The 26,534-nt window shown below is 45.4% G+C and overlaps 1 protein-coding gene across 5 annotated transcripts; it reads right to left on the bottom strand.

Annotated features, from left to right (window-relative positions):
* Positions 1-1,204: 1,204 nt before the first annotated feature.
* On the bottom strand, positions 1,205-24,802 carry TTLL9 (tubulin tyrosine ligase like 9). Of its 5 annotated transcripts, XM_065566320.1 has the most exons (15): positions 24,658-24,802; positions 23,848-23,894; positions 21,213-21,305; positions 20,091-20,202; positions 18,907-19,092; positions 8,991-9,059; positions 8,104-8,194; positions 7,406-7,446; positions 7,226-7,313; positions 5,647-5,705; positions 4,498-4,694; positions 3,684-3,770; positions 2,955-3,068; positions 2,325-2,449; positions 1,205-1,744 (listed from the first exon to the last, which is right to left on the bottom strand). In XM_065566320.1, the coding sequence occupies exons 1-15, from the start codon at positions 24,670-24,672 to the stop codon at positions 1,668-1,670; spliced, it is 1,401 nt and encodes a 466-aa protein (XP_065422392.1). In that variant the 5' UTR covers positions 24,673-24,802; the 3' UTR covers positions 1,205-1,667. The 5 variants fall into 5 exon arrangements, with proteins under 5 accessions (XP_065422392.1, XP_065422391.1, XP_065422394.1 ...); XM_065566319.1 differs by having other exon boundaries at positions 1,205-2,449; XM_065566322.1 differs by lacking the exon at positions 3,684-3,770 and having other exon boundaries at positions 24,658-24,801.
* Positions 24,803-26,534: the final 1,732 nt, after the last annotated feature.

Below are 26,534 nucleotides of genomic sequence, written 5' to 3'. Positions count from 1 at the left end.
TCAGTTAATGCAAAAACCAAAGGAAAAGAATGAAGGTGATTCCACCATGAGCAGCTCTCCTTCATATTTCATCGCTTCCCTAGTGTGGCCAGTGGTAGGTGTGTTTTGTCTTGTTAGTGCTATTTAATTTGGAAAAAGTCAGAGATACGGCTATAACTTGATTCCCTCTGAATACAGCAAAGGGAGTTTGGGGCCTAGCAGAATCACTTTCATTCTTTTTTCATTTTTAGTGTTTGCATTGCTTGAAAGTGTGCCCTAGATTAGTGAACGTGGTTTTGGGTGGGGAATTTTAGTTTAAAACACTGGTTTCAATTTGAGGGCTGGGGAGTAGGCATAGCTAGCAAGCCAGTGAAACAACTGCATCTGTTTTGGCAGATTTTGTACTCTCCGCACAGAGAACTGTAGCTGACCCTTCATCTTTGTCTAGCACTCAGCCTCCTGCTGGATTGGGTGAACAGCTTTGAGCACCAGGTGTTTAAACTTTAAACAGAACAACTGTAATTGGTAGCTCTCAGCCAATCTCCCAGACAGCTAGGCAGGCACATACACACCAATATGCACTGTGTTTTGTTCAGTTTTGCACAAATATAAAATTTGAATAGAGCTCAGGAGGAGTGGGTTTGCACCAGAATAGGCCTGTTCCACTCTCCTTAAGACGGGCTGTTTTGGTAAATCTATCAGCTTTGCTTGAGTGTTTTTTTTAAAGTTGGCTGTATTTAACTAGCTAATGTATTGGATTTAGAGCTACAGCCACATAAACTTCCAACTGCTAAAAGCAAAGCTATGCACTGTAGGCTTAAGGCTTAAATTACAGATTTAGAAGTTTAAAATGGTTCCCATTAGTGAATAGCCTCACTGTAGCTTTCCAGAAAATTCTCTCTTCTGTAAGAGGGTGGTAAAGTTACTTTTCCTAGCTCAAAGGTACTAAATCCCTTCATTATAACATGTAACCAGCATAGTGGAGCCACTCTGTGCCTTCATAAAATAGAACGGTAAGGTTATTGTTACTGTATCATGGCAACAGGCCTTACGATGGGACGTGTTTCTATAATAGTAGCAGCATGAGGCTCAAATGCCCACCTTTCTGAAAAGCTTCTGTTTGAGTGAGCAGAGTCTGTATAGCCCCTTTTAGAGCTTACACTTTAAAGGAAAACTACTCATGTCAATAACCTCAAATTGAGGACCAGTGAAGCAGCACTTCTTCTGGATTTCTACCAGCACCGAGGCATTAAATATTTTATTCATATCCATTGCAACGTATACAGAGTCAGTGATGGATAGGAGTGCTTTTTGTCTGCAATGTGGCGTGTACAGCTGATCTATAGTCGTATGTGCTAGCCAGTTGACAGCCTTGCTACAGCCCGCACTGTGGAACAAAACAGATGAATTCTTTACCGAAGAACTGGTCAACCACAACAGACCATCACCAAAATACCTGATTGCATCATGTCCAAGTTAAAAGCCAACCCACGTCTATTGTTGCTCTGGCTTATGAAAACTAAGATTCCCATGCAGGGAAAAGCCTAAGGAACCAAGAAATGGCCAGCAGTCTTATGCTGAGGCAGCGGAACTGTCCAGAGACAAATGAGAACTGCAGCTCTACAAGATGAGGAAGAGGGAGCAAAAGAGCTCAATCCTCAGTGACTTCTCTTGCCGCATGCTCTGGGTCAGCACTGAACTTTCTGCTGGGTAGGAAGAGATTTGAAGAGCTGCTTCAGCTGTTTTTTCCGGTCATTGTTGTAGCCTGAAACGAAAGCATGAACAAAGTGACAGATGACTTAGTCCCCCCAAAGGGTGAAGAGGAGAGAGAATCGCCTGCTTTCAGACAAAGCTGTGCTCCAATCAGTTAGCATGAAGCTACAGCCAGAGAAAATACTGAAGGCATATTTAACTACTTAGTGCTATGTGAAAACCTGCAATAGGTGCTTTCTGCCTGATTGAATTGGGCATTACTACAGGCTACTAAACAAGAATATGCAACCAACATTAGAAATGTGCACAATAAACAGTTGTCACAATTGTATTATGGACCTTTGGGAATAGTTTTTAAAAGGAACTGGCAGGTGAAGAATACCTGTGCTGGCTCTGGTGGTAAGAGGTTCCAAAAATCTATTGCCTCCACATCAGCTTTTAACACTCCTATAGTTTGATCATTGACACCAAAATTGGAAAATATTCACCCCCTCCCATGAGTACTACACTCTGCTAGCACTGTGTGATCATTCACACCCGGTCCTTTTACTCTTGAGGGAAAAGTATGTTGATATCTAAACAGTTAAAGACCTCGAGTGAGATGCCCTGCCATCTGCGTATGAGTGAAGTACCTAAATGTGTGTTTGCCATGAAGCTTCCGTTTACTGGTGTATCCACATTCCCTTCTGCTCTACTGACTGGACCATCATTCCACATCAGGTCAAAGCCCCCAATACGCTTCTCCTTCCCTGTCAGCCTGCAATGTCAAATACAAGGTGTTAAAGTACATGAGTAATGGCTGTGTAGCTATCTGATCCACTGTCTGCACATTGGCTGGAAACCTGTGCAGATCAGGAAGAAAAACAAACAGCTGAGAGCTGCAATGGGCAGCTATTTACTATTAATATCTTGGGTTAGCACAATTGCACAGTCATCCTGGGACAGGAGGCTGGACACATGAGGTTTGAAAGGAGAGATGTGTGGTCTGAGCAATAGACTAGGAGCCAGGAATTCCAGTTCAAGACCCAGCTCTCACACCACCTTCATCTGTGGCCCTGAGAAAAGGCCACTGGGAGAGTGCTCTCAGTGGTTTAGGTTACGTCACAGGGCAGTAGCACCAAGTGGGAGAGGCAAAGGCCAGCATGACAAACCTGTAGCCTTGAGTACGATGGTTTGCCTGCAGAAGCCAGAGGACTAGCTCAGATACATTTCACACACTTTGTTAAGACTCGTGGAGAGCAATACACTTGTTTTTCACCCACCTGCCCTCCATGTCCACAATATGCAATGTGTCCTTGAGAAGGCGACACTTGAGCTCATAGTCCTCCTGACTACTGGCAGTGAGTGAGGGAGAAGCATTAACCTCAAGAAGCCAGCTGTAAAGAGAACAGCAGTGAATTAGAGGGAAGCAGACAGCTAACCAATCTGTTCCCCTAACAGAAATGCCTATCGATGGAAACCTCATGGCACTGCTGGAGAGCAGGAAGGAGGGAGTGAAGTGATAGGAAATCTAACCCCAAACATCATTCCTATACACAGTCAAAGAACATTCTGAGCTCAACTGTAATAAAGAGAGAGCCCCTCCAGCACCCTAAAAAGTATACAAGTAAAACTAAAGGCTAGATGAAACAACGCCCGCCCCATTAAATCACAGGGTATGTTTGAACCCTTTCCTCAGTGCAGGGAGGTGAATGTACCTTGGAAGTAGTTTCCTAACAAACTGCTATATGACTACCTGGATCTGGAAGTACCCAATAAGTTGCTCAGATGACAGTGGCAAACTGTAGTATTATAGTTACATCACAGTGATTCAGTCCAGTTCACCTCAACTTGATTTGTTCCTTAATCAGCGGAAGTTACACAAGCTCGTTCTGTGCAGATTGTCACTGCAGAAGCAGTAATTTGGTTTGAAGCTACGACTACAGCAGACTAGCTTGTACAAATGTGGGTTGTTACCCGAGACCACAGTTGAGCAGTGTTTATTAGCTCACTTTAAATAAAGCCGTCCCCAGTGGCACTGCAGAGACATCAGCCTGATGCTGACAAGCCATTGAGGGTTGTAACTGGAACGCCGGCTACTACACATAGTTAGAGGGAGGAAGAGGAAGAAACGAGAGGACGCTTAAAGTGGCACTTTCAACTTAAATCATATGTTATACAAAGTTCCTTATCAATGTTACTAATAGCTCTTTATGTGATTAAAACTGAAAATCTTAAAAATCAAATCTTGTTGCTTTTGCTGCTCTTTGTTTACTTCTGCAGTGAAAGCCTGTTCTACTGTCAGGTTCCCAGTGTTGCAATATTTTGGTTGCAAACACTGCAGAAGGAGGTTTATATGTTTAAAAGCACATTTTAATTGATGTATATTCAAAAAACAATTAAATTGTTTCTAGTAGTCACATTATGAGAGTTTCTTTTTATAAAAATCTAAGTTGAACCAAATTTGAATGTATGATTTCTTGTTACAATCTCTTAGATTCCTGGGGAGTCTGTTTCCCATAGTCTTCAACAGGAGAAGTACCCCACCACGGTCTAAAACTCTGTAATGAAGGCTGCCTCTTAGCCAACACTTCACATAATTACTTTTGAGGTTATGGCAAGTGTACTTAATATCTAGTCCTATCCGTCCCATACTGGTGCTTGGCTGAATCTCCGTGTTCATGGGGGTGCTGCTGGACTACATAGTTACTGGAGGAGTTAGTAGCAGTGGGTTTCCAGTGAGCCTCCCTTCACTGGCCATTGCTAAGTTGTTTAGGCAGCCTTCCATTTACTGTATGCCACCTGTATGCTCACGAACATCCTTACGGCTTGAGCTCCTGGTCTATCAGGATGTCGTATCCATACAGTTCAAAACAGTGTTTGTCGCTGATGATCACTTTCTGAACACTCTGTAGGCTCTTGATGAAAATGTTGTCCATTTCTGCAAAAAGAGTCTCCACCACTTCTGCCCCATGCTTGGCAGTCAGGTACTGTCGGAACCGCTGAATCATCCACTTGCAGCCCTAACACATACAACGACAACTGTAACATGCTGTTCCTACATATCTGACCATGCATTTCCTTGCCTACCTGAAATAATCACGCTCAATATTCTCTACAGTCAAAGGACAATTCTGGATAAGAAGCCAAACACCCAGAATCAGATGTTACTCCTCTCAGTGCATCTTGGAAAGGAATAATTTAATCTTAGTCTAGAGAGAAACTGCAGTCTCTGTTTGGAAAGTGGAGTAAAACCAACACTTAATCTCAAGACTGGAGTGGTATCCTAATAGTGATCATCATCCCACCTTCTCTTTCCATCAGAGTTTCACAAGACACACATCTAGGACTTCCCTTTCCAAAGGACCAAGAAATATTAGGCTAGAGATTTAGAGGAGAAGCATATAACATGGAAAGTTCAATGCAAAGCTTTGTTTCTATGAACTTTTAAGTATCTCAGATTCACAAAGAATATTTAAAGCTGATCTCATTTGTTTAAGATTTTTTTCTTTGTTCCGACTGCAGGTCCCTCAGAAAAGGGGGGCAGCAATCACAGATGACCTCTGAAGATGCTACGCTCAGCTTATAGCTGTGGTAATAGCAGTGAATGCTAAGCACTACAAGTCTGGGTCTCTGACAAGCATTATCCAAAAATGAATTATTTGTGGGGTCAGAATGCTCAACACCGCAAAGTAGTGCACACTTGTAATGGAACAGTTAGAGCACAGCTCCCACTCACTGGATCTCCTAAAACATCCATCAATGAACACATACATTGGGTATCAGAGGACAGCCAAGGCAGAGCGTCCATACAGCACATCCTCAGGGACTACCAACCTGCCATATACACTGCACAGTAGCTGGAACAACGAGGCCAGAACAGCTGCTTGCTTGCATTCCCTGAACTACGCACCACAGTGTGTACGCTTGGACACAGGCTGGGTCAACTGAAATAGCCAGTAGGTTTTCACTCACCTTCTCTGGATCATAGTCAGGTGCAGTCTTCTGCACTGCTACATTGGTGAGATGCACATCTGGCAGGGGGAGGAGGTAAGGATCATGGAGACAGAAAATGACACTCTAAATAATTAGAAATTGAATTTGGGTCCTAAGCCAGTCTCCTGTGCTCCTTATGCCAATGAATCTCTCCTCCCTTCCCTAATTGTGGAGCTTATACCCACCACTGCAGGGAGACATCTTGGTGAAAAATTAAGAGAAAATAAATACAGATAAAAATGGAAATCTGGAACAACTAATAGCAAAGCCCAGAGCAAGTTTTAGCCCCCACTGGCTCTTGTGATGGACTTACATGGAAGCTCTTCTCCTGGGAATGCAACCTAACCTCCGTGCAGAGCACTGGTGCCCAAGAATCTTGGAGACCCACTCTGGATTACCTCATTAAAGCAACCCACCTTTTGATCACGCTGAGCAAGAATGAGCAAGTTACTAAATATTTTACTACAGAAAGTGGTGGATTCTCTCTCTTGATGTCTTCAAGTCAAGACTGGATGCCTTTCTGGAAGAATACGCTTAATTTTAGCCAAATACAAATTATGTTTTCGTTAAACACAAGTTATTGGGCTTAATACTGGGGTAACTAGGTGAAATGTAATGGGCTGTGATTAAGGCTACGATTTAGTCATGGGTATTTTTAATAGAAGTCATAGACAGATCATGGGCAATAAACAAAAATTCACGGCCTGTGACCTATCCATGACTTATACTGTAACTACCCCTGACTAAATCTTGGGGGTGCGGGTCACTACTGGTGGCAGGCGCCTGGGGAGCTGCTACTGGGGGGGGGGGCAGCAGCACCAGCAGCAGGGGTCTCTGAGCAGTGGCTACCTCCGGGACCGCTGAGCAGTGGCTGTTCTGGTCGCCCCCGGGACCGCTGCTCAGACGGTTCCCAGGGCCAGCTGCCTGGAGCTGCCCGAGCAGCAGCTGGTGTGTTGGCCCCTTGGCCACTACAGCAGCGGCTGGTGCGGCTAGCTGCGGGGCTGCCCGAATGGCTGGCTCCAGAGCCGCTGTGTAGCTTTCCCTGGGGCCACCAGAGCAGCTGGCCCCGGAGCCAGCTGCTTGGGCGGCCCTGGAGTCAGCCACACTGGCCGCTGCAGATGTCACAGAGGTTGTGGAAAGTCACGGAATCCGTGACCTCCATGACAGACACGAAGCCCTAGCTGGGATATCCAGGAGGCCAGACTAGATGACCCTTCTGGCCTTAAACTCCATGAATCCATGAAAAAAGCAGGCTGCAATAAGTGCACCTGTACTACGGAAGTGGGACTGATCTCCCACGTTTGGCCCTAGCTGACTGACGTTTCTGGAGATCCACTGACACCAGTATTCCAAAGACAGAAGGTGAGAGCGAAACAAGATGACAGCAGAACAGCCAGTGAGAAACAAAAGGAGAGGATGAGAATTCTGTAAGTATCCAGAAGTCAGGAGCTTAGAGATAAGGGTACTTGTTCTTCTGGACCAACCTCCCAAAATACTAAAATGGTAGATTCCATTACTTAGCAACTGCCCTGTAACACACAAGCAGAGGTCAGGATACAATGATCATCTATGCTACTTAGAGTGAAGCGTGTGTTGGAGAAGCGAGCAAAGCCATCCCGATATAACCAGGCCTTCAGCGGGATGTACTGAGAGAAAGGGGAGAGAGAAACTGAGGGTGAATAGCAAGAAAATCCAACCCAGTCAGTGCAATAAAAATAAAATGGACTTCTGCACTTACAGACATCACTAGAACATAAACTCTCAAGTCAAACTTTCGACCTGCGAATCAAAGAGAAATATATAGCAATATAACATAGTGAAATTTGTGCTAAGTCATACCTAGTGTTACAAAAACCCAAATTAGAATTTATCTACACACAGCCATGCACCAAAATAACTAGATGGGTCTTAAGTCACACCTTTTGTTGTTTTGGTACAAATCTGTGAATGGACATGAATTTCGGATTAAGACAATTTAAATCAGTAGGATGCTCTTGATCCAAAATAAGTGGCCACATACAGACTTGCACCAAAACAACAAAAGGTTTGCACTAAAACGTTTTGGTGCCTGGTTGTATGAAGACAAGCTCTTAGAGAAGAACCTGCTACCATATGACAGTGTGGCTGGACTTATCTTTAATGTGTGTGGCTTGAACAAAAATTAGACCTAATACATCGGATCACCTCTGTATTCTCAAAATCTTTTGGGGCAGGACCACTAAACTACCACACCAGCAGCACTGACTGTGTGCAGCATTCTACGATTCACATTTAAATCCATAAATAGCTAATTTCAGGCAAGAACTGACCATATAAAGTCTTAACCTTTATCAGACAGGTGATCTGGGGATCTCCCTCCCTATGTGACAGGAACATCATAGGTAGAGTGTCTCTCTCCACATGTCAGGCAGATACAGACTGAAACAAACATCTTACCTCCTATTAAATATGGGTTTTCAATATAGCACTGAGCTACATAATTCTCTACTTGAGTTTCATCTTTCTGATCATCTGTACGGACCCCATCCTGCAAAATAAAACAAGTTATTTCTTCTCCGTGGACAAGACTGAACAAGGAGAAAAATCAAATCACAAGCACTCACAGGATTCTCCAGTCAATCTGTCCCAGTTTTAGATTTCAGATCAACGACAAAACATCCCACCTTTTGTTTTGTGGGACAGTGAGAAAATCTGTTATAATCCTGGTGAGTGGTGATAAGTGTTACATGTGAAAGCTGTAGATGGGGACAGTAAGTGACTAGTAAAGGTACGTAGATAAAGTTACAGTTGAAAGACCAAGGCTCTAGATCAGCGGTCCCCAAACTTTTGAGGGTCGCACCCCCCCTTACCCCTGTCCCCCTGAGCCGGGGCCAGAAGCGGGACCATGGCTGGGGGACACAGACAGGGGTAAGGGAGCTGAGGCTGGGGCCGCAGCTGGGGGGTGGGTCGGGGGCAGGAGTGGAGCCACAGACGGGCTGCAGTGGGGGCCAGCAGCCGGGCCCACGGCCAGGTGCTCCGCTCCCGGCCTTGGCCCTGGGCCAGGAACAACTGCCAGCCAAGGCTGGGACTGGGGCCACGGGCACGCGGGGCTGGGAGCCAGGGATGCGGCTGGGGGCTGGACTGGAGCAGAGCTGGGAGTGGGGAGGGACTGGTTGCACTCCCTCCCCGCCCACGTGGGAACTGGCCTGGGCCCTGCCACGCTCCCCTGGATGGTCCTCCACCTCCCCGTAGGGGGACGCGCCCCACACTTTGGTGACCTCTGCTCTAGGTGGACCTTCCCAAAAAAAAATGTGTGGTGTGAGAAGAGAAAGTACACGTTTCACCTTCCTCCAGTCAATGACATCCTTGAGTTTTCGGAACAGAAAAATGCCTTTCCCTTGTGACCTGGCAACCTGCAGCATAAAGGAGAAGGGAGGTGTTAGCCGCGTTGTTCTTAAGTTTTCTCACTCGCCTCCAGCTGGGAACAAGTGGTTACTGAAAGAAATCTTATTTCTGTAGCACCATGGTAGCTAACGGAAGATCCAGGTGGCTGCCCTTTTTACAGTTGTTGGCAACTCTCACACACAGCAGTTAGCATTCCCTTCAGGAACAGATGCTGTTCTCTAAAAGGTAATTATGGAAGCATCTGTTGCGCACCCTGATTCATCATTTATTTATTAAGCACCCAGTTGGCATTCTGGGTGCTGTACAAAGTTAAAAACAGGAGACTCAACAGAAGGCATTGGTCAGTAACACCATATTGTGGCACTGGTACAGCATTTATTATTATTAATTTGTGTTACCTGAACACCTAGGAGCCCTACCATGGATCTATTTGAAGGGCTGTCTTTTGGGTGAAAGACAAAACCAGGGTTCTGGCCACTTAACGTCATTTAACTTCTGTAAGAATAAGAATGTCAACCCCATTCTTGGACAAATTCCTACTCAGGTAACTAAGTTCTCCCTGCAGTTTCACATAGGTAATTGTATCCTATTTCACTTCCTGTCCTGAACTGCTGTGTTGTGCTGCTTGGACCGAATCCTGAGAGGTCAAGGATCTCAGAATCAGGAACTTAAATGCTGCTATTTGAGTGGTGGGTGAACTGGTCCATATATTTATGCAGGCATATTGTGAGGCTTAACGTTTTGTAAAGCACTTTGAGCTCCTTGGATGAAAGGAGCTATAATATTAATATTAATTATATAAAAAGTCAGCTAAAACCCCACACAATTCCAGTTCAGACGAATAAGTCAGTGCTTTTCCATATTGTGTTTAAAAAGGCTGAAGCTAGAAAAAGCAAATACTTGATGGTGTGTGGTGATAGAAGGGTTTTGATGGGATTCATGAGTGGGAATGCCATCAGTTTTACAGCCATTACAAAGGAGAGGCACTAAAACCTTTACATCACCACATACCATCATGGGTTTTGTTATTCCACATTTTAGACAACAGTTACCTTAGATTTTGTAAGTAGTTTAATAAGTTTTTATTGGGACTATTTTTCACATCTGTCTGTGTGTAAAGCCAGGTTGCCTTAGTTACTAGCTACAGGCCATGGAGTGACAGTAAAGTTAAATTTTAAAAACCTCTAAAAATGAAGCTATTTTCTATAAATCCAGAGTGACACGATTTTAAGATCCAATCCTTCATGGCCTTAGGAAGATAGGCCGAGGATAGAAACAAGTTGCTTTACACCCTTGGAACTCCTGAAATCCCAGTTCTCCAGTGTGATAAAACAAGTGTTTCTAGCTTCAAACTGCCACTGAGCCAAGACAATAGATCATCTCTCTAAGTTTAAGTTTCCATTTTTCCTGCTGCATATTTGTGGGAAAAGAAGTAAAGTGGCAGAGACTTTTCCCCCTCTTTTCTTTCAATGGTGGCTCTCTGAAAGTAGCTCAGATGTTAGACGTAGTCTAAGGGGAGATGGCTTAGTGGGCAGAATGGGACCAAATAAAAAGTTAATCACACAATTGCAGAAATATAGTAACACAACATGTGTTTTTGATTTAAGCTGTATCTGTAGTCTGTGTGTGTCACAGTAGCATTTAATGAGACAGGGGATACAGCAACAGTCCATCATGAGAGATGCGAGCAACCTACAACAAGCTGCAGGAGAGAATGAGCTTGAAGATCACCAGGTTTGCACTGCACATTAAAAGCGGCCTGAAGCTGGCTCTGATGGACCACCCACTAAGAAAGTTCTATCACCAGCCCCACAAGAGCTCAACCCTGGGACCAGAATTACCCCCCACCCCAAACACAACTGCAACACTCACGGACTATCTGAGACTGCAAGATCTAGATCCTTTCAAGAGCACAGAGTGACATGAGGAGTAACACAAAGTTTATTTTTACTTGTGAGTTTTGAGGTCAGCCACAAACTACTTCATTCCAGTTGTCGGTATAATTTTTGTGGCCACAATCTTTTAATATATTCTAATTTATTGTATTCAGATTATTTCCAATGATAATTGAGGTTGTGGGCACAAAATATAAGCTTAATATAAGGTTTCTTGTTGCTGATTAACCCAAATTAACATTTGTAGACTTGGATAATCACTAGCTGTTATCCTCATGGCTGTAATTAAATTGTTAGTTTGCATAATTGCCTCCCATTCACTACTTATAAACCCACTCTTATTGATAGGCCTGATCTGCAGAGTGAGACAAACTGTCTTGTCCTCTCCTACCAGACCTGCTGTGCAGAGCAAAGTAACTGTCCTGTTAAGACCCTAAGACTGGCCATACTGCATCAGACCTAGCCCAGTATCCTGTCTTCCAACAGCGGCCAGTGCCAGATGCCTCAGAGAATGATCAGAACAGGGCAATGTATTGAGTGACCCCCATCCCTTGTCATCATGTCCTCCATGAACGTACCTAATTCTTTTTAACCCAGTTATTCTTTTGGTCTTCACAACGACCCCTGGCAACAAGTTGCACAGGTTGACTGTGTGTTATGTGAAGAAGTCCTACTTTATGTTTGTTTTAAACCTGCTGCCTATTCATTTCACTGGGTGACCCCTGGTGCTTGTGTTAGGGTTACCTAAGAGGTAACTAACACTTCCTTATTCACTCTCTTCACACCATTCATAATTGTATAGACCTCTATCATATCCCCCCTTAGCTGTTTCTTTTCTAAGTTGAACAGTCCCGGTCTTTTTAATTTCTGTTCACATGAAAGCTGTTCCATACCCCTAATATTTGTTGTTGTCCTTCTCAGTATTTTTTCCAATTTCCTTTTTTGAGATGGGGTGACCAGATCTGCACACAGTATTCAAGGCGTAGGTGTACCATAGATTTATATTCTGGCACTATGACATTTTCTGTCTTCTTATTTATCCCTTTCCTAATGGTTCCTAACATTTTATTAGCTCTTTTGATGGCCACTGCACACTGAGCAGATGTTTTCAGAGAACTATCCACAATGACTCCAAGATCTCTTTTTTGAGTGGTAACAGCTCATTTAGATGCCATCATTCTGTATGTACAGTTGGGATTATGTTTTCCAGTGTGCAGTATTTTGCATTTATCAACATTGAATTTCATCTGCCATTTTGTTGCTCAATCATAGAAATGTAGGATTGGAAGGGACCTTGATAGGTCATCTACGTCAGTCCTCTGCACTGAGACAGAACTAAGTATTATCTAGACCATCCCTAACAGGTGTTTGTCTAACCTGCTCTTAAAAGCTGCAGTGATGGAGATTCCACAACCTCCCTAGGTCATTTGTTCCAGTGCTTAACTATCCTTACAGTTAAGAAGTTTTTCCTAACGTCTAATGCTAACCTAAATCTCTCCTGCTGTAATTCAAGCCCATTATTTCTTGTCCTGTCCTCAATGGTTAAGGAGAACAATTTATCACCCTCCTCCTTATAACAACCTTTTATGTACTTGAAAGCTATCATCATGTGCTCCCTCAATCTTCTCTCTCCAGACTACACAAAGCCAATTTTTTCAACCTTTCCTCATCGGTCATGTTTTCTACACCTTTAACTGTTTTTGTTGCTCTCCTCTGGACTTTCTCCAATTTTTCCACATCTTTCCCAAAGTGTGGTGCCCAGAACTAGACAAAATACTCCAGTTGAGGTCTTATCGGTGCTGAGTAGAGAGGAAGAATTACTACTTATGTCTTGCAAAAAGAACAAGGAGTACTTGTGGCACCTTAGAGACTAACAAATTTATTTGAGCATAAGCTTTCATGGGCTAAAACCCACTTCATCGGATGCATGCAGTGGAAAATACAGTAGGACGATATATATACAGAGGACATGAAAAAATGGGTGTTGCCATACTAACTATAATGAGAGTAATCAGTTAAGGTGGGGAGTACCCAGAAGTCACCTACTACAGGACAGGCCCAACAAAGAAAGTAACAGAACACGACTAACCTTCAGCCCCCAACTAAAACCTCTCCAGCGCATCATCAAGGATCTACAACCTACCCGGAAGGACGATCCCTCACTCTCACAGATCTTGGGAGACAGGCCAGTCCTCGCTTACAGACAGCCCCCCCAACCTGAAGCAAATACTCACCAGCAACCACACAACAAAAACACTAACCCAGGAACCTATCCTTGCAACAAAGCCCGTTGCCAAACTCTGTCCACATATTTATTCAAGGGACACCATCATAGGACCTAATCACATCAGCCACACTATCAGAGGCTCGTTCACCTGCACATCTACCAATGTGATATATGCCATCATGTGCCAGCAATGCCCCTCTGCCATGTACATTGGCCAAACCGGGCAGTCTCTATGCAAAAGAATAAATGGACACAAATCGGACATCAAGAATTATAACATTCAAAAACCAGTTGGCTAGGGCAGCGGGGGGCAGTCAGGGGTGGGGGGGCATTAGGGGACAGGGAACGGGGGGGAGTGTTGGATGGGGCAGGAGTCCCAGGTGGGCCATCAGGGGGCAAGAAGCGGGGACGGGGGTCAAATGGGGGCAGGGGTGGGTTTCTTTGGTATTTTCCTCCCTACAAGTATGTTATATTTAATTTATTATGGTTGCTATTACCGAGCAATCTGGCTATATGCACCTCTTAGACTAGATCCTGTGCCCCACTTAGGACTAAATCAAGAATTGTCTCTCCCCTTGTGGGTTCCAGACTAGCTGCTCCAAGAAGCAGTTATTAATGGTGTCTAGCAATGTTATTTTTGCATCCCATCCTGAGGTGACATGTTCCCAGTCAACATGGGGATAATATCCCATTATTATTGGGTTTTCTAGTCTCTCTGTTCTCCCTGAGCATGTTACGGTCACTGTCATCATCGAGTTAGGTGGTCCGTAGTATATTCTTCTCCTATACTCTTACTAGTCAAGCGTGGAATTTCTACCGTAGAGATTCTATTATGCTGCTTGATTCATTTAAGATTTTTACTATATTTGCCTTTATGCTTTATTTTGCATATAATGCCACTCCCCCACCAGCATGACCTCCTTTGTCATTCCTATATATTTTGCACCCTGGTATTACCATGTCCCATTGATTACCATTGTTCCACCAAGTTTCTGTGATGCCTGTTCTATCAATACCCATGTTGTGAGCCTCACAGATGGGTGTACATTGAATTATGCACTCTGGTACAATATTCATGATGTTAAACGTTTTGAATCATCTGGCAGCAGGATGGCATTTCTAGGATCCATTCACTATCCTGGCAATTTCTAAAGGAAGCACATTTTCTCTTGGTCCCAAGGAGATGCATCCAAGTGGAATTTACTGCATACAACACAACTCCATTTATCTCTGGGGCTCAGAAGACAGGAGGAGCCAGCCACGGGATTCAGAAAAGGCTCTTGCTCCTCAACCCTAAAGCACAATGAGGAAGAAATGCCGGCCAGTTACAGACTAGCTGGCCTTGCTAAGGTTACACTCAAGGGGTGAACAGGCTGCTCGCTGAGTCCCTCATCCCAGAATGCAGTGAAGAGAATGCCAATCAGCGTTTTAAACTGGCTGGATTTGAAAGGGTTATATTAGGTAGTGTGTCTCCTTTAAAGCTACGGGCTTTCTTCTCCAGTATTACTTCAGGGGTCACCACTTCGTTAAAACAAAGGTCCAGTTAAACAGAGTTCTATTTTGGGCACACTCACATCTGTGCACACATGGCGTTTAACTGATTGACTTCAGAGGAGTTCTGCTAGGGATGAATTTGGCCATACAGTGAGAGCCCCTGGGGAGTTCCCTGTTGCTTCAGCAAATCAGCACAATCCGTATCTCAACATAGCAACTTCTTACATTCACAGGCCCTGTCCTCAGGGGTGCCATTTAGGGGAGGGGGGGACTGTCCTGGCCCCCCTGGATAGTAAAAATCTGGGGGCAAATTTGTCTCTCTCATCCCTCCTTTGCACCCATGCATCCTTTATCCAAAATACTCATTTGGCATGGATGTTAAATAGGTGTTAACAAAATCAGACAAAACAGAGTTTTTCAAAGTGTGATTTAAAATCCCTTCCCCTCTCCATTGCTCAGTTTTCTGTCCCTTGTCTCTTGTGATGTTATCATTTCACTAGTTCTCCTGTTATCTGTGGGTATGTCTACACTGCCCACGTTACAGCGTGGCCACGGCCACGCTGTGACGTGGGCAGCGTAGTCATGCTTTGTCGCCGGGGGAGAGCTCTCCCAGTGATAAAAAATAACTAACCCAGATGAGGGGTGGTAGCCTTATCGCTGGGAGCACGGCTCCCGTCAATAAAGCGCTGTCTATACTGGCGCTTTTCAGCACTAAAAGTTTTGTCACTCCAGGGTGTGTGTGTGTTTTTTCACACCTCTGAACAACTAAAGTTAGCACTGAAAGTGGCAGGGTAGACACAGCCTTCTAGGCTTTGGACTAGCATTTGTCTGCCTGTTGTAATTGTTTGCCAATTGCTTGTTAAGTGGCTGTAAATGCTAATCCAGATGCAAACATTTGCAAAGTATCTGTCTGGCTTTAAGATTAAGTTAGATAAGTTTATGGAGGGAATGGTTTAATGGTAAAACATAGTTGTCAAGGAAAACCAAGCAATGGTAGGTAAATAGCATAATGGCTAAAAGGGGTCAGGATGGAGACTCTTGCCTATATGCTCGGGGTCTTACTGATCGCCATATTTGGGGTCGGGAAGGAATTTTCCTCCAGGACAGATTGGCTGAGCCTCTGGAGGTTTTTCGCCTTCCTCCGCAGCATGGGGCAGGGATCTCTAGCAGGAGGGTCTCTGCCGATTGAGGTCACTAATAACAGGATTGGGGACTTCAGCAGCAGAGTCCAGGGAAGGGGCGGGGACGGTTTTATGGCCTGCAGCGTGCAGGGGGTCAGACCAGATGATCATAATGGTCCCTTCTGACCTTTAAGTCTATGAATCTATGAATCTATAAGGACATGGTGGCTCAACCTCTGGCAAACCACAAAATTTATGCCCCAGAACAAACATTTGTGGGAGACTCAGTTATCAACACAATTAGCATTTACAATCAATGAGATCGAATTATAACTGGACCACCAACTTTAGTCGAGACAAAGACAAAGCATGAGTCCCCCAGGCTAGACAGGACCTGGATTTTTAATATAGAAAGGGGCAACATAAATGTATCTTCCCTTCCCAAAACAAACATACAAACAAACAATCAAAAAACACTTAAGCCCCCAAATCTTCATGCCTTCTTTATACAGCAGAAGAAAATCAAACAAAGGCACAGTCTCAGTTGTTGCCCCTTTACAGATCACCTTTAAAAATGAAATTATCCTTTACATTCCTAATTCCCCAAAATCAGGGTAACTGCTGACTTTGTGGGGCTGAAAGACTGGATCTGGGTGTGAAAATTTGTCCCTTTCCAGCGTTGCATGTACATATGGAACAGAGTGCTAGGAGCACAGCAGAAAGGGTTAGGGTAAGAGAAAGCTGTTTGGGGAAAGAGGCCCTCAAAAAAACCTTGTATTGAAAATAGCCACCGGGTTGGTTTGTAGTCAAGATTTTTGAGGTCGTTTAAGTGAGATACAGGATAATTTTAGTGGGACTGTGACATCCAAATTTTACACTTCTTATAACATTTTTTTTTTTTTTTTACACATACTTTGGGCTCAAACTATGGTTCTGATCCTGATATTACTCTCTCGGGATCAATCATGGATAATTTCCACCACCCACTTCCCTTTTGGGGAAGCAATACTTAAAAAGCTATTCAGGGACTGGGGTAGAATTTATGATGCAAATTTAGGTCATTTGATCAAGAGGTTCCCAATATATGTCCTCCCCCTGCATTGAGCTTCTTTTAATTTTCACAAAAAAGAAGAACAGGAGTACTTGTGGCACCTTAGAGACTAACAAATTTATTAGAGCATAAGCTTTCGTGGACTACAGCCCACTTCTTCGGATGCATATCGAATGCTCTAATAAATTTGTTAGTCTCTAAGGTGCCACAAGTACTCCTGTTCTTCTTTTTGCGGATACAGACTAACACGGCTGCTATTCTGAAACCTTTTAATTTTCAAAGTACTCTAAAATCCACATGCATAATGAGATTATCTAGGATATTGGTATGCCACAATAGGGGCAACGGTGCAAGTTTGGAATAATTTGGTTCAGGCATTCCGCAGATACTGTCCTCCCCAATAAGAAATTTTTTAAATATTTCAGTTGCTCTAAAACTGACCTGCATAGTGAGATTACCTTGAACAATGGTATTCCACAACTGAAACTGAGGTAGAGGGGAACTCCCATTGAGATGAATGGGTCATTTCACACCACTCAGCGCTATTGTGTGAAATGAAACAAAAAAACTTCAAAAATAGACTTCAAAGAGAAACTGCAGAACTAAAATTCATTTGCAAATTTAACACCATTAATTTGGACTTGAATAGGGACTGGGAGTGGCTGGCTCACTAAAAAAGCAACTTTCCCTCTCTTGGTATTAAGTATCAGGGGGTAGCCGTGTTAGTCTGTATCTACAAAAACAACAAGGAGTCTGGTGGCACCTTAAAGACTAACCGATTTATTTGGGCATAAGCTTTCGTCGGTAAAAACCTCACTTCTTCAGATGCACTATGCATAGTGCATCTGAAGAAGTGAGGTTTTTACCCACGAATATTTATGCCCAAATAAATTTGTTAGTCTTTAAGGTGCCACTGGACTCCTTGTTGTTATTGTGTCAGATTATTCATCACTTTGGAGCATCCTAATTCATCTGAGCACACCCTACTGATATGAATGGGCCATTCCACACATCAACAGGACTCTGTACTGCAGAGGACTTTGCAGAGCCTGTTCCTTTGCACTAGCTCCCTGAAGTAGATACAAAATCTGGGGCTCCCTGCTATTCCTCTTGCTGTCTCCAGCTGGTGGATGTGCTCCTCACAGCCCATCAGTTACTATCCTCCTTTCTTCCCATGGCCCTTCCAGCCCTACCAGGGGCATGGTGGGGCCAGGAGGAGGGCAGAGCTGGTAGCTAAAGTGGTAGATCATTCCCCTCCCACAGGTGCCCTCCAATCATGCCCCCTCACTAACACCTCTTCCTCAAGAAACATGCCCCAAACCATGGTTAATGCAGGTCTTGTTTACACTACAGCGCCTTTGCCAGTATAGCTATACCAGCTAGACTTACCCCTGCTTAGTACCCTCTTCAATTCAAGAAGTGTGTTTCAGATTCCTGCTGGCACTGCCAGTCTGACGTGCCTTCTCTGGCTTGTCAGATTGGGTTTATATTTGCTAGTAAATCACAGCGCCACTCATTAGACTACTTCCTGGGCTGGTGAACCACCTGTGGTTCATTAATTTTATACCAGTGTAACTCCACTAATTTCATTGGGGTTGCTTCTGATTTAAACTGCTACAAGTGAGGAGAGAATCAGGCATAGGCACTGACTCCATGGGTGCTCCCGGGCTCAAGCACCCGTGGAAAAAAATAACTGGGGTGGTCAACACCCACCAGCCACAGCTGTTCAGCTGTTCTATAGCTGGCATGGGGCCTCCAGGAAGAGAGTGGAGTGGGGACAGGAAGAGGTAGAGTGAGGGCAGGGCCTCAAGGGAGGGGGTGGAGCAAGAACAGGAAGAGGCAGAGTGAGGGTGGGGCCTAAAGGGAGGGGGTGGAGTGGGGCGGGACCTTGGGGCAGAGTGGGGGTGGAACACCCACCAGGAAAAATAAAAGCACCTATGCCTCTATGCCCACCTGGCCAAGAGCAATGCCTGCTATGGATTTGTGTGCATACTCTTCTCTTCCCACAGAATACCCAAGTGAGCAATGTCTCCTCTGAATTGTCCCCGTGGACAGGACCATACTTACTGGTTTCATAATCCAGGTGATGCCAGGATTCTTGCGAAATTCTTCCACAAACAAGTGGTACTCTGATGGCATCTCAAAGGTCTTGGGGAAAAAGTCACATTTTGTTGCCTCCAGCTTTCCTGCCTCTCTTTCTATCTGCTTCCGAAACCTCTTCAGGTTCTTCACTATGTAATTCTTACGAGTCAGCTGAGTGGAAAGAGAAATACAAGAGCAGACTGCAAATGTTAACACAAATTAATCTTCACTCTTCTTTCACTTGAATTGCCCAGGAGATGAGAGGTTTCTGGTGATATTTGGTAATAGATCTCAGCAGTGATGCCACAGGAGGTTAACTAACTGAGAAAAACAATGGGTAAAGTTAGGGATTCTTTCTTTCTTTGTGGAGGAGTCTGCATGGTTTGTGTGTGCGTGGGTTTTGGTTTTTGTTTTTTAGTTCTCAGGAGGCGCAAGGGGAAGCTGTAGCAATCCACAGTGCATTATTTCTGGTCTAAAGCCTTTAGGTGTAGCTGCTATGCTGATTTCCAAGGCAAACACCAAGTTTTAGGGCCTGTCTATACTGAAAATTCAACCATCTCAGATGACCTAGTTGCAATGCAATTGTCCTCAGATATATTTAAAACAGTTCCATTTTGTAGTGCACATGGGACTTTACATGCATTTCTGCTTCTGCTAAAGCCTTGACCATGCTACATTCTGGAACTATGCTAGAACTGCCCCAGGAAGAACTGTGCTACAACACAGTTGTCCTTGTAGTGTACAGTTGGTCCTGGATTCCTGAGACAGTCCAGCTCAGCCTTCATGAGATTTATCAGATGTGGAATACAATAAATCTAGTTTCAGAGTAGCAGCCGTGTTAGTCTGTATCCGCAAAAAGAACAGGAGTACTTGTGGCACCTTAGAGACTAACAAATATGCTCTAATAAATTTGTTAGTCTCTAAGGTGCCACAAGTACTCCAATAAATCTAGTGTCATGTTCCTGGGCAAAGCCACTCTTCTGTTTCCTGGAGTGACAGAGGTTGATAAATTCTGAGGAGGGGTTAGCACAGCAGTCAGGAGGGGATTAGGTTTCATGGCAGGGAATATTACAAGGTATTTTCCATCAACAAGCTTTTCCCATGGAATTTTAGTGACTATTTCCCCAAACCATCCTGACTCGTATGTTTCACTCATAGTGGTTTCTTACCTCGTAGTGGTTCCGGAAGTGGCAGATGCGAACATGTTCGTCCATGTAGGTATGGTCAAAATTCTCCCGAAGCCAGCAGACATCACACCAGTAAAAATCCCACTCACCCTCCCTATAGAAAGAGGCAGAGAGACAGCCAGTAAGGCAAGCACTAAGTTCTAGGTCATCACCACACCCACCCTTCTTGACAGCCACCAGCTGTCATGACCACTTCTGCTTCCTTCTCTGCTTGCAATTTTTGCAGGCTAATAAAAAGCCTTGGTACACATGATTAATCCATTTTTTTGTTTATTTTGTTCTTTAAAAGTTTAGGCTCTGAATTTTAATGGTGCCCATTAAGACCAAGCCTGTTTTGGTCTGAATATACCAATGTATTAGGTATAAACAAAACAGTTATCATATTGATTCTCGACTACCAGGAGTTCAACTGAAATCATCCAATTAGTTAGAAAAGCAGAAGCAGGACTTAGAATGGAGTCGTCTACAACCAGGCAACTCTGCTGAAGTCAGTCCCCTCAAATTCAATGTGTGGCCATCTCCCCCCTGAGTCAGTACTACATTATTTAATTGTATATATAAGATCCTATTTAAGGGATGACAGATCAATAGCAACAGAACTAAAACTGAAAAACTATAGTCAGCAGTTCCTAGTCTTCAAACACAACAAATCAGTGAAAGAAAGAAAAAGCTAGAGACAGGATAAATGACCGCAATACTAAATTAGAGCAGGAATGAGAGAGACTGTCTGAAGAAAGAGACAGTGTCGGCACTGTAATTTTCAGCCACATTTAACAATAGTGGTCAACACAGCTTCTTCTTCCCTCATCGAAGCAGAATTGAGATCAATTGTTCTGCTGATGTGGACAGTGTCACTCAGCTTCAACAAACCAGTCAACAAGCCTTCGTTCGGAAAAGGGTTGGCCACACTTTGTTGAAAGGATGCTGAACTCATGGGACCTGCTCCGCAGCAGCAATGCCACAAAGTTCAGGATGCACTGACAAGGAGTTATGTTAGAGACACATTTGCAAACATGGTTGAAAATTCTAGTGGAGACACAGTTGAATATGACAAAAGACTAGGGAAGGCTAACCAGTTGCAAAGGGAAAGAATCTGGAGCTTACTCTTTTACTTCAACCCATCCTGGTCTCCGACGCAGGATATCTAAGATGGTGTTTGTGAGCGCACATTTGAATCGGATACAAGCTCTTGGTTCTCTGTGTGGGGGAAGAAAAAAAAGACACCATACACTCTGTGAAGTCCAAGAGCAAGCCTGCCACAAATGCAGATCTGGATTCTGTGCCTTGTTCTGCCACAGGCTCCTTGTATGACTACAGGAAACTCACTTAGTCTCTTGTGCCTCAGGCTCCCCATCTGTACAATAATGATAATAATACTTCCCTATCTCACAGAAGTGTTGTGAAGATAAATTCATTAATATAGACACGGTGTTTATATACTATAGTGAAGAGCATCATAGGGAAGCCTATAAAGAAAATAAATTTTAAAATGAACTATGTTGAGACAACCCAAATCATTTTCATGTACGCCTGAACCAGTATATGTAAATATAGTATAATCTTCTGAAGTGCAGAGCATCTCACTCCCCTTTTTACTATGATAGTTCAGACCTTCTAGTTATCCTCTAATCCAGGGGTTCTCAACCTTTTTCTTTCTGAGGCTCCCCCAACATGCTATAAAATTTCCAGGGCCCAGCAGACTCCGGGCAGGGCTTGGGGCTCTGGGATTCAGCTGCTGGGGTGGTGGGGGGAGGGGGAAGGGAGAAGGTGGGGGGCTTAGGGCTGCTGCCCCATGAGATGCTGGGCTGCGGGACTGGGGGCTCAGGGCTTCTGCCCTGCGGGGCTCCCAGCTTTAGCTCTGTGGAAGACTCGGGGCTTTATCCCGGCTTTATCCCCACAGGGCGCTGGGTCCTGGAACTTCTGCCTGCCGGGGCTTGGGGACCCACTGAGATGACTCATGGACCCCCAGGAGGCTGCAGACCCCTGGTTGAGAACTGCTCTTCTAATCAACAAGATAGCCTATATATTAGATAAAATTACATTTCAGTCATACCACCTTGTATTATGATCCCATCCAACCCTGCAGATTAAGTAAAAGGTTGGTTAGTGCATGCACTACTGGATGTGAGCTACCAAGGAACACCTGTGTGCTGCAAGGAATGGTCCTACTGACTCTTTCCTCTAAGTCTGTAAATAATCAATGCCCCTAATTGTGTTATGGAGTGCTATGGTGCTGGAGGTACTATTTTTCAGATAAGATATAAAAACAAGGTACTGACCACCTGTGGTCATTAAAAACACCATGAAACTGTTTGGGTTAACTTCAGTCTCCTGGTCAAGTTCCACCTCAAGTAATTATTTTGCCTACCTAGAATTTCCCCAGCTGATTCAACTGATACTGTCTATTTCTTGTGCTAAATTGTTATACACTGTTACCAAGCACTGTTAACTATTTGCTGTACTTCGCCCCAGATGTGGCTGCATTTTAGTGGTGCATGAAATGATTCCCTACACAGAATCTGAACATCAGTTTATTACATTTGGGATTCTTTGGGATGATGCAAGATCATGATTAGTGCTGGACAGAGAAACATATCTCATTTCAGGGGGATTTTGAAATTTAGTTTCATTCCAATTTGGAACAAAACCCCAAAATTTTGAAATTCTGGAGCCCTGGCTCTGGGGCAGTCTGCTTGGAACTGCAAACCCTGGAGCCCTGAAGTCTAAACTGAGGGTGGGGGGGAAATCGATCTAAGATACGCAACTTCAGCTACGAGACTAGCATAGCTGAAGTCGACGTATCTTAGATCGACTTAGAATCACTTACTTTGCGTCCTCGCAGCGCAGGATCGACGGCCGCGGCTCCCCCGTCGACTTTGCTTTCGCCTCTCGCGGAGCTGGAGTTCAGCAGTTGATGGGAGAGCGATCGGGGATCGATTTATTGCGTCTACACTACACGCGATAAATCGATCCCCGATAGAGCGATCGTTACCCGCCGATCCGGTGGCTAGTGTAGACATACCCTAAAGGCTCGGAGATAGTCCTCCTAGAGGGCTACCCCAGAGCCACAGACTCTGAAAACTCATCATCCCCAGCAGCCTGCCAAGGAGCTGGGCAGGCAAGGTGGCAAAAAAAGAGGCAAGTTTCTGATGGAAACATTTTGAGACCTGTCTACTTGCCAGAGGAACTTTGTCAAAATTGCACTGACTCCACAAAATATTTAAATTCTGACAAAACTGTTTCATCAGAATTTTTCCAACCAACTCAAATCATTATCACAAAGATATACACCTCTACCCCAATATAACGCTGTCCTCAGGAGCCAAAAAATCTTACCGCATTATAGGTGAAACCACCTTATATCGAACTTGCTTTGATCCGCCCGAGTGCGCAGCCCCGCCCCCCTGGAGCGCTGCTTTACCGCGTTATATCCGAATTCATGTTACATCGGGCCACGTTACATCGGGGTAGAGGTGTATTAGTAAGGAATATACAAGCCCAAGAATCTATGGCCGAAATGACAATACCAATTCCTATTTGAAAAGAAGAATGACCATCAAAGGCAGGCAAAACCCTGTTTACCAGAATAGTTGTGGCGGGAACAGTGATTGCACAAAGGCCACTGACCATTCTCGTAATGAGAAACAAATGTGAAGTAATACACAGTATATACCCACCCTCTTCATGTCCACATGCAAACATGTCATTCAATCGACCCTTCAGAAAAAGAATCACTCACCGTTCTTTCAGCTTCTGGTAGCCATAGGACCCTTTATGGCATGCATTCTGCAACCAAGACAAGTAGAAAAATAATTGATAACAATTAAATGGGGGAGAATAAGGCAGGTGCAAAATAAGTTGCGGACAGCTCATTGGAGGGCACTTTGTCCTGGGCAATTTCACCAGTATCTTTAGTTTTCACTAGGATGCTGGCATATACAGCACTTGCCAATCAGGGCTGAACCTGACCCACATTTTTTAGAGCAGGGACTATTTTCAAGCACATTGTTAGCATTTAAAGAACAACAGCCATGCCAACACTGGTCATTCCAAAACCAGGCGTCAGCCCCCGCTCCAAGAAACAAAAGCAAACCCTTCATGAGATTTTTAAAAAATGCATTTGGCGTTCTTTTGATTTGCCTTCTGGATTTCCGCCTACCAGGGGTCCCAGGTTCAGGCTTTTCCCTGCAACCACAAGGGTGAGAGACTTGCCTTCGAATCAAAAGGAAAGCTGCGATGTTCCTGTAATCACTCGCCTCCAGGAGATGGGGCTTTAAGGCCCACGCCAGCCGTTACAAGCCCAGCCCTGCAAACCTGGGGCGATTGGCGTTGCATGGCGGCCCATGTGTGTGGCTGGCGGGTGGGATGCGGACCCGCGTGTGGCACCGCGCAGGGCTCGAGGGACAAGAGCCAGGCACACCCTCCCAAAGGGGTGATTTGTGATTTGTGCAGGCCGGGCGGGAGGGCGCTTCCCCAGCCCCTGGGGCGGCCTGCCGCGCTGCGGGGGGTTGCGGGGCCCCGAGGGGAAGGGGGGGCGCGCGGCCCGCACCTTATGCTTCGCCATGGCGCCGCCACCCCGCGCCTGGGGTCACCCCAGAGCCGCCGCCATCTTGCGCGTCTCGTCTCCATAGCAACCAACCTCTTCCCCTGCCCGCCCGCCGCGCTGGGGGCGGGGCCAGCGGCCGCTGCTCGTGCCCGGGCGGCCGGGGGCGAGCCCGCGTGCCCGTGCGCCACCGGCGGCTGCCTCCTGGGGGCATTAGGCCCTGCCGAGGCAGTAGCGGAGGGAGGCTCCTGGCTCACACAGGGGAGAGCGACCCCCAGTGGTCAGAGCAGGCGTGACAGGCAGGTGCGCCACAGCCCCCCTCTCTCCGCCCCTGGCTCCCGACAACGCCCCCTTGACTCCCTTGGGCGTCCTGCCTGAGGAAGAGCTGCAGGATCACGGGTTCTGCTCCGGGCTCTGCCATGGAGTTTCAGACCTTTGTCAAGTCACTTGCGCGTTCTGCCTCAGTTTCCCCACTTTAAAAGGGCAGATAATGTGTCTTCCCTGCAGCAGAGTGGTGTCATGAAGTGCTTTGAACTCCACCGCTGATGGGTGCTAGCAGGGTGCAGACAGCAAATCTGAAAAATCGGGTTGGGGTGGGGGGGTACTAGGCGCCTATCTAAGAATAAGCCCTGAATATCGGGACTGTCCCTATACAATCGGGACATCTGGTCACCGTAGGTGCTAGAGAGACAAAACATTATTTCTTTACTAAAAGGACTTAAAGGGAATCTACCTGCAGCCTATGTTCAAATGCACGCTCAATTCTTTTTACACCATTTCACTTTGTCTGGGGCCTGCTGGCTGGTTATTTGTACAGCATTCAGTGTATAGGAAACTTTACAGTAGGCAGAATGTGAACAGGATCCCTGCCCCAAAGAGCTTAAAGTCCTAAAGCAGGGTCGGCAGCCTTGCAGAAGTGGGGTGCCGAGTCTTCGTTTAGTCACTCTAATTTAAGGTTTCACGTGCCAGTAATACATGTTAACGTTTTTAGAAGATCTCTTTCTATAAGTCTATAATATAAAACTAAACTATTGTTGTATGTAAAGTAAATAAGATTTTTAAAATGTTTAAGAAGCTTCAATTAAAATTAAATTAAAATGCAGAGCTCCTGGACTGGTGGCCAGGACCCGGGCAGTGTGAGTGCCACTGAAAATCAGTTCGCATGCCGCCTTCGGCACGCATGCCATAGGTTGCCTACCCCTGTCCTAAAGGCACAGTGGATACAGTACGGGTATAAAGTAACAGTCACAAGGCTCTAAGCATGTCCCCCATTACTATAGTACCAAGCGCCTCACAATCTTTAATGGATTCAGCTTCACAGCATGACGCAGGGCTATTATCCCTGCTGCACACACGGGGAACTGAGCAGCGGTGGTCCAGGCACCAGCTCTCCAAGCACGTGCCTGGGGCGGCAAGCCGCGGGGGGCGCCCTGCTGGTCCCTGTGAGGGCGGCAGTCAGGCAGCCTTCGGCGGCATGCCTGTGGTAGGTCTGACGGTCCCGCACCTTCGGCGGCAATTCGGCGGCGGGTACACCGAAGCCGCGGGACCGGCAGACCTCCTGCAGGCACGCTGCCGAAGGCAGCCAGCCTGCTGTGCTTGGGGCAGCAAAAAAGCTAGAGCTGCCCCTGGAACTGAGGCACAGAGAGACTAAGGGATTTGCCCAAGGTCACCCAGGGAGTACCTGTGGTGGAGCAGAGAATTAAACCGCAATTGTCTCAGTCCCAGACTAGCGCCCAACCAGTTCAAAAGTGTTTGGATCAGGAGTTTTGCCTGAAGGCCTCTCAATGCTGAGCGTGAGCATGTAGCAAACAGGGCAGGTGGTTACTTACTGCTGTCGGCTGGCATGCCTTGGGGAGCGGGCTGAAGGAGGTATGTGTGTAGAT

The sequence above is a fragment of the Chrysemys picta genome, chromosome 13, assembly GCF_011386835.1.
Source record: "Chrysemys picta bellii isolate R12L10 chromosome 13, ASM1138683v2, whole genome shotgun sequence".
Classification (NCBI taxonomy): Eukaryota; Metazoa; Chordata; order Testudines; family Emydidae; genus Chrysemys; species Chrysemys picta.
The sequence above is the reverse complement of the archived record's forward strand: the minus strand, read 5'-3'. Positions and strand labels throughout refer to the sequence as shown.

Excerpts from the sequence above, each read along its gene's own strand:
- TTLL9 (XM_065566319.1), bottom strand. Across the intron at positions 19,093-20,090 it reads ACTTCCGGAACCACTACGAG|CTGACTCGTAAGAATTACAT; the intron begins GTAAGAAACCAC and ends CTTTCCACTCAG. Across the intron at positions 4,695-5,646 it reads CTGACTATGATCCAGAGAAG|GGCTGCAAGTGGATGATTCA; the intron begins GTGAGTGAAAAC and ends TGTATGTGTTAG.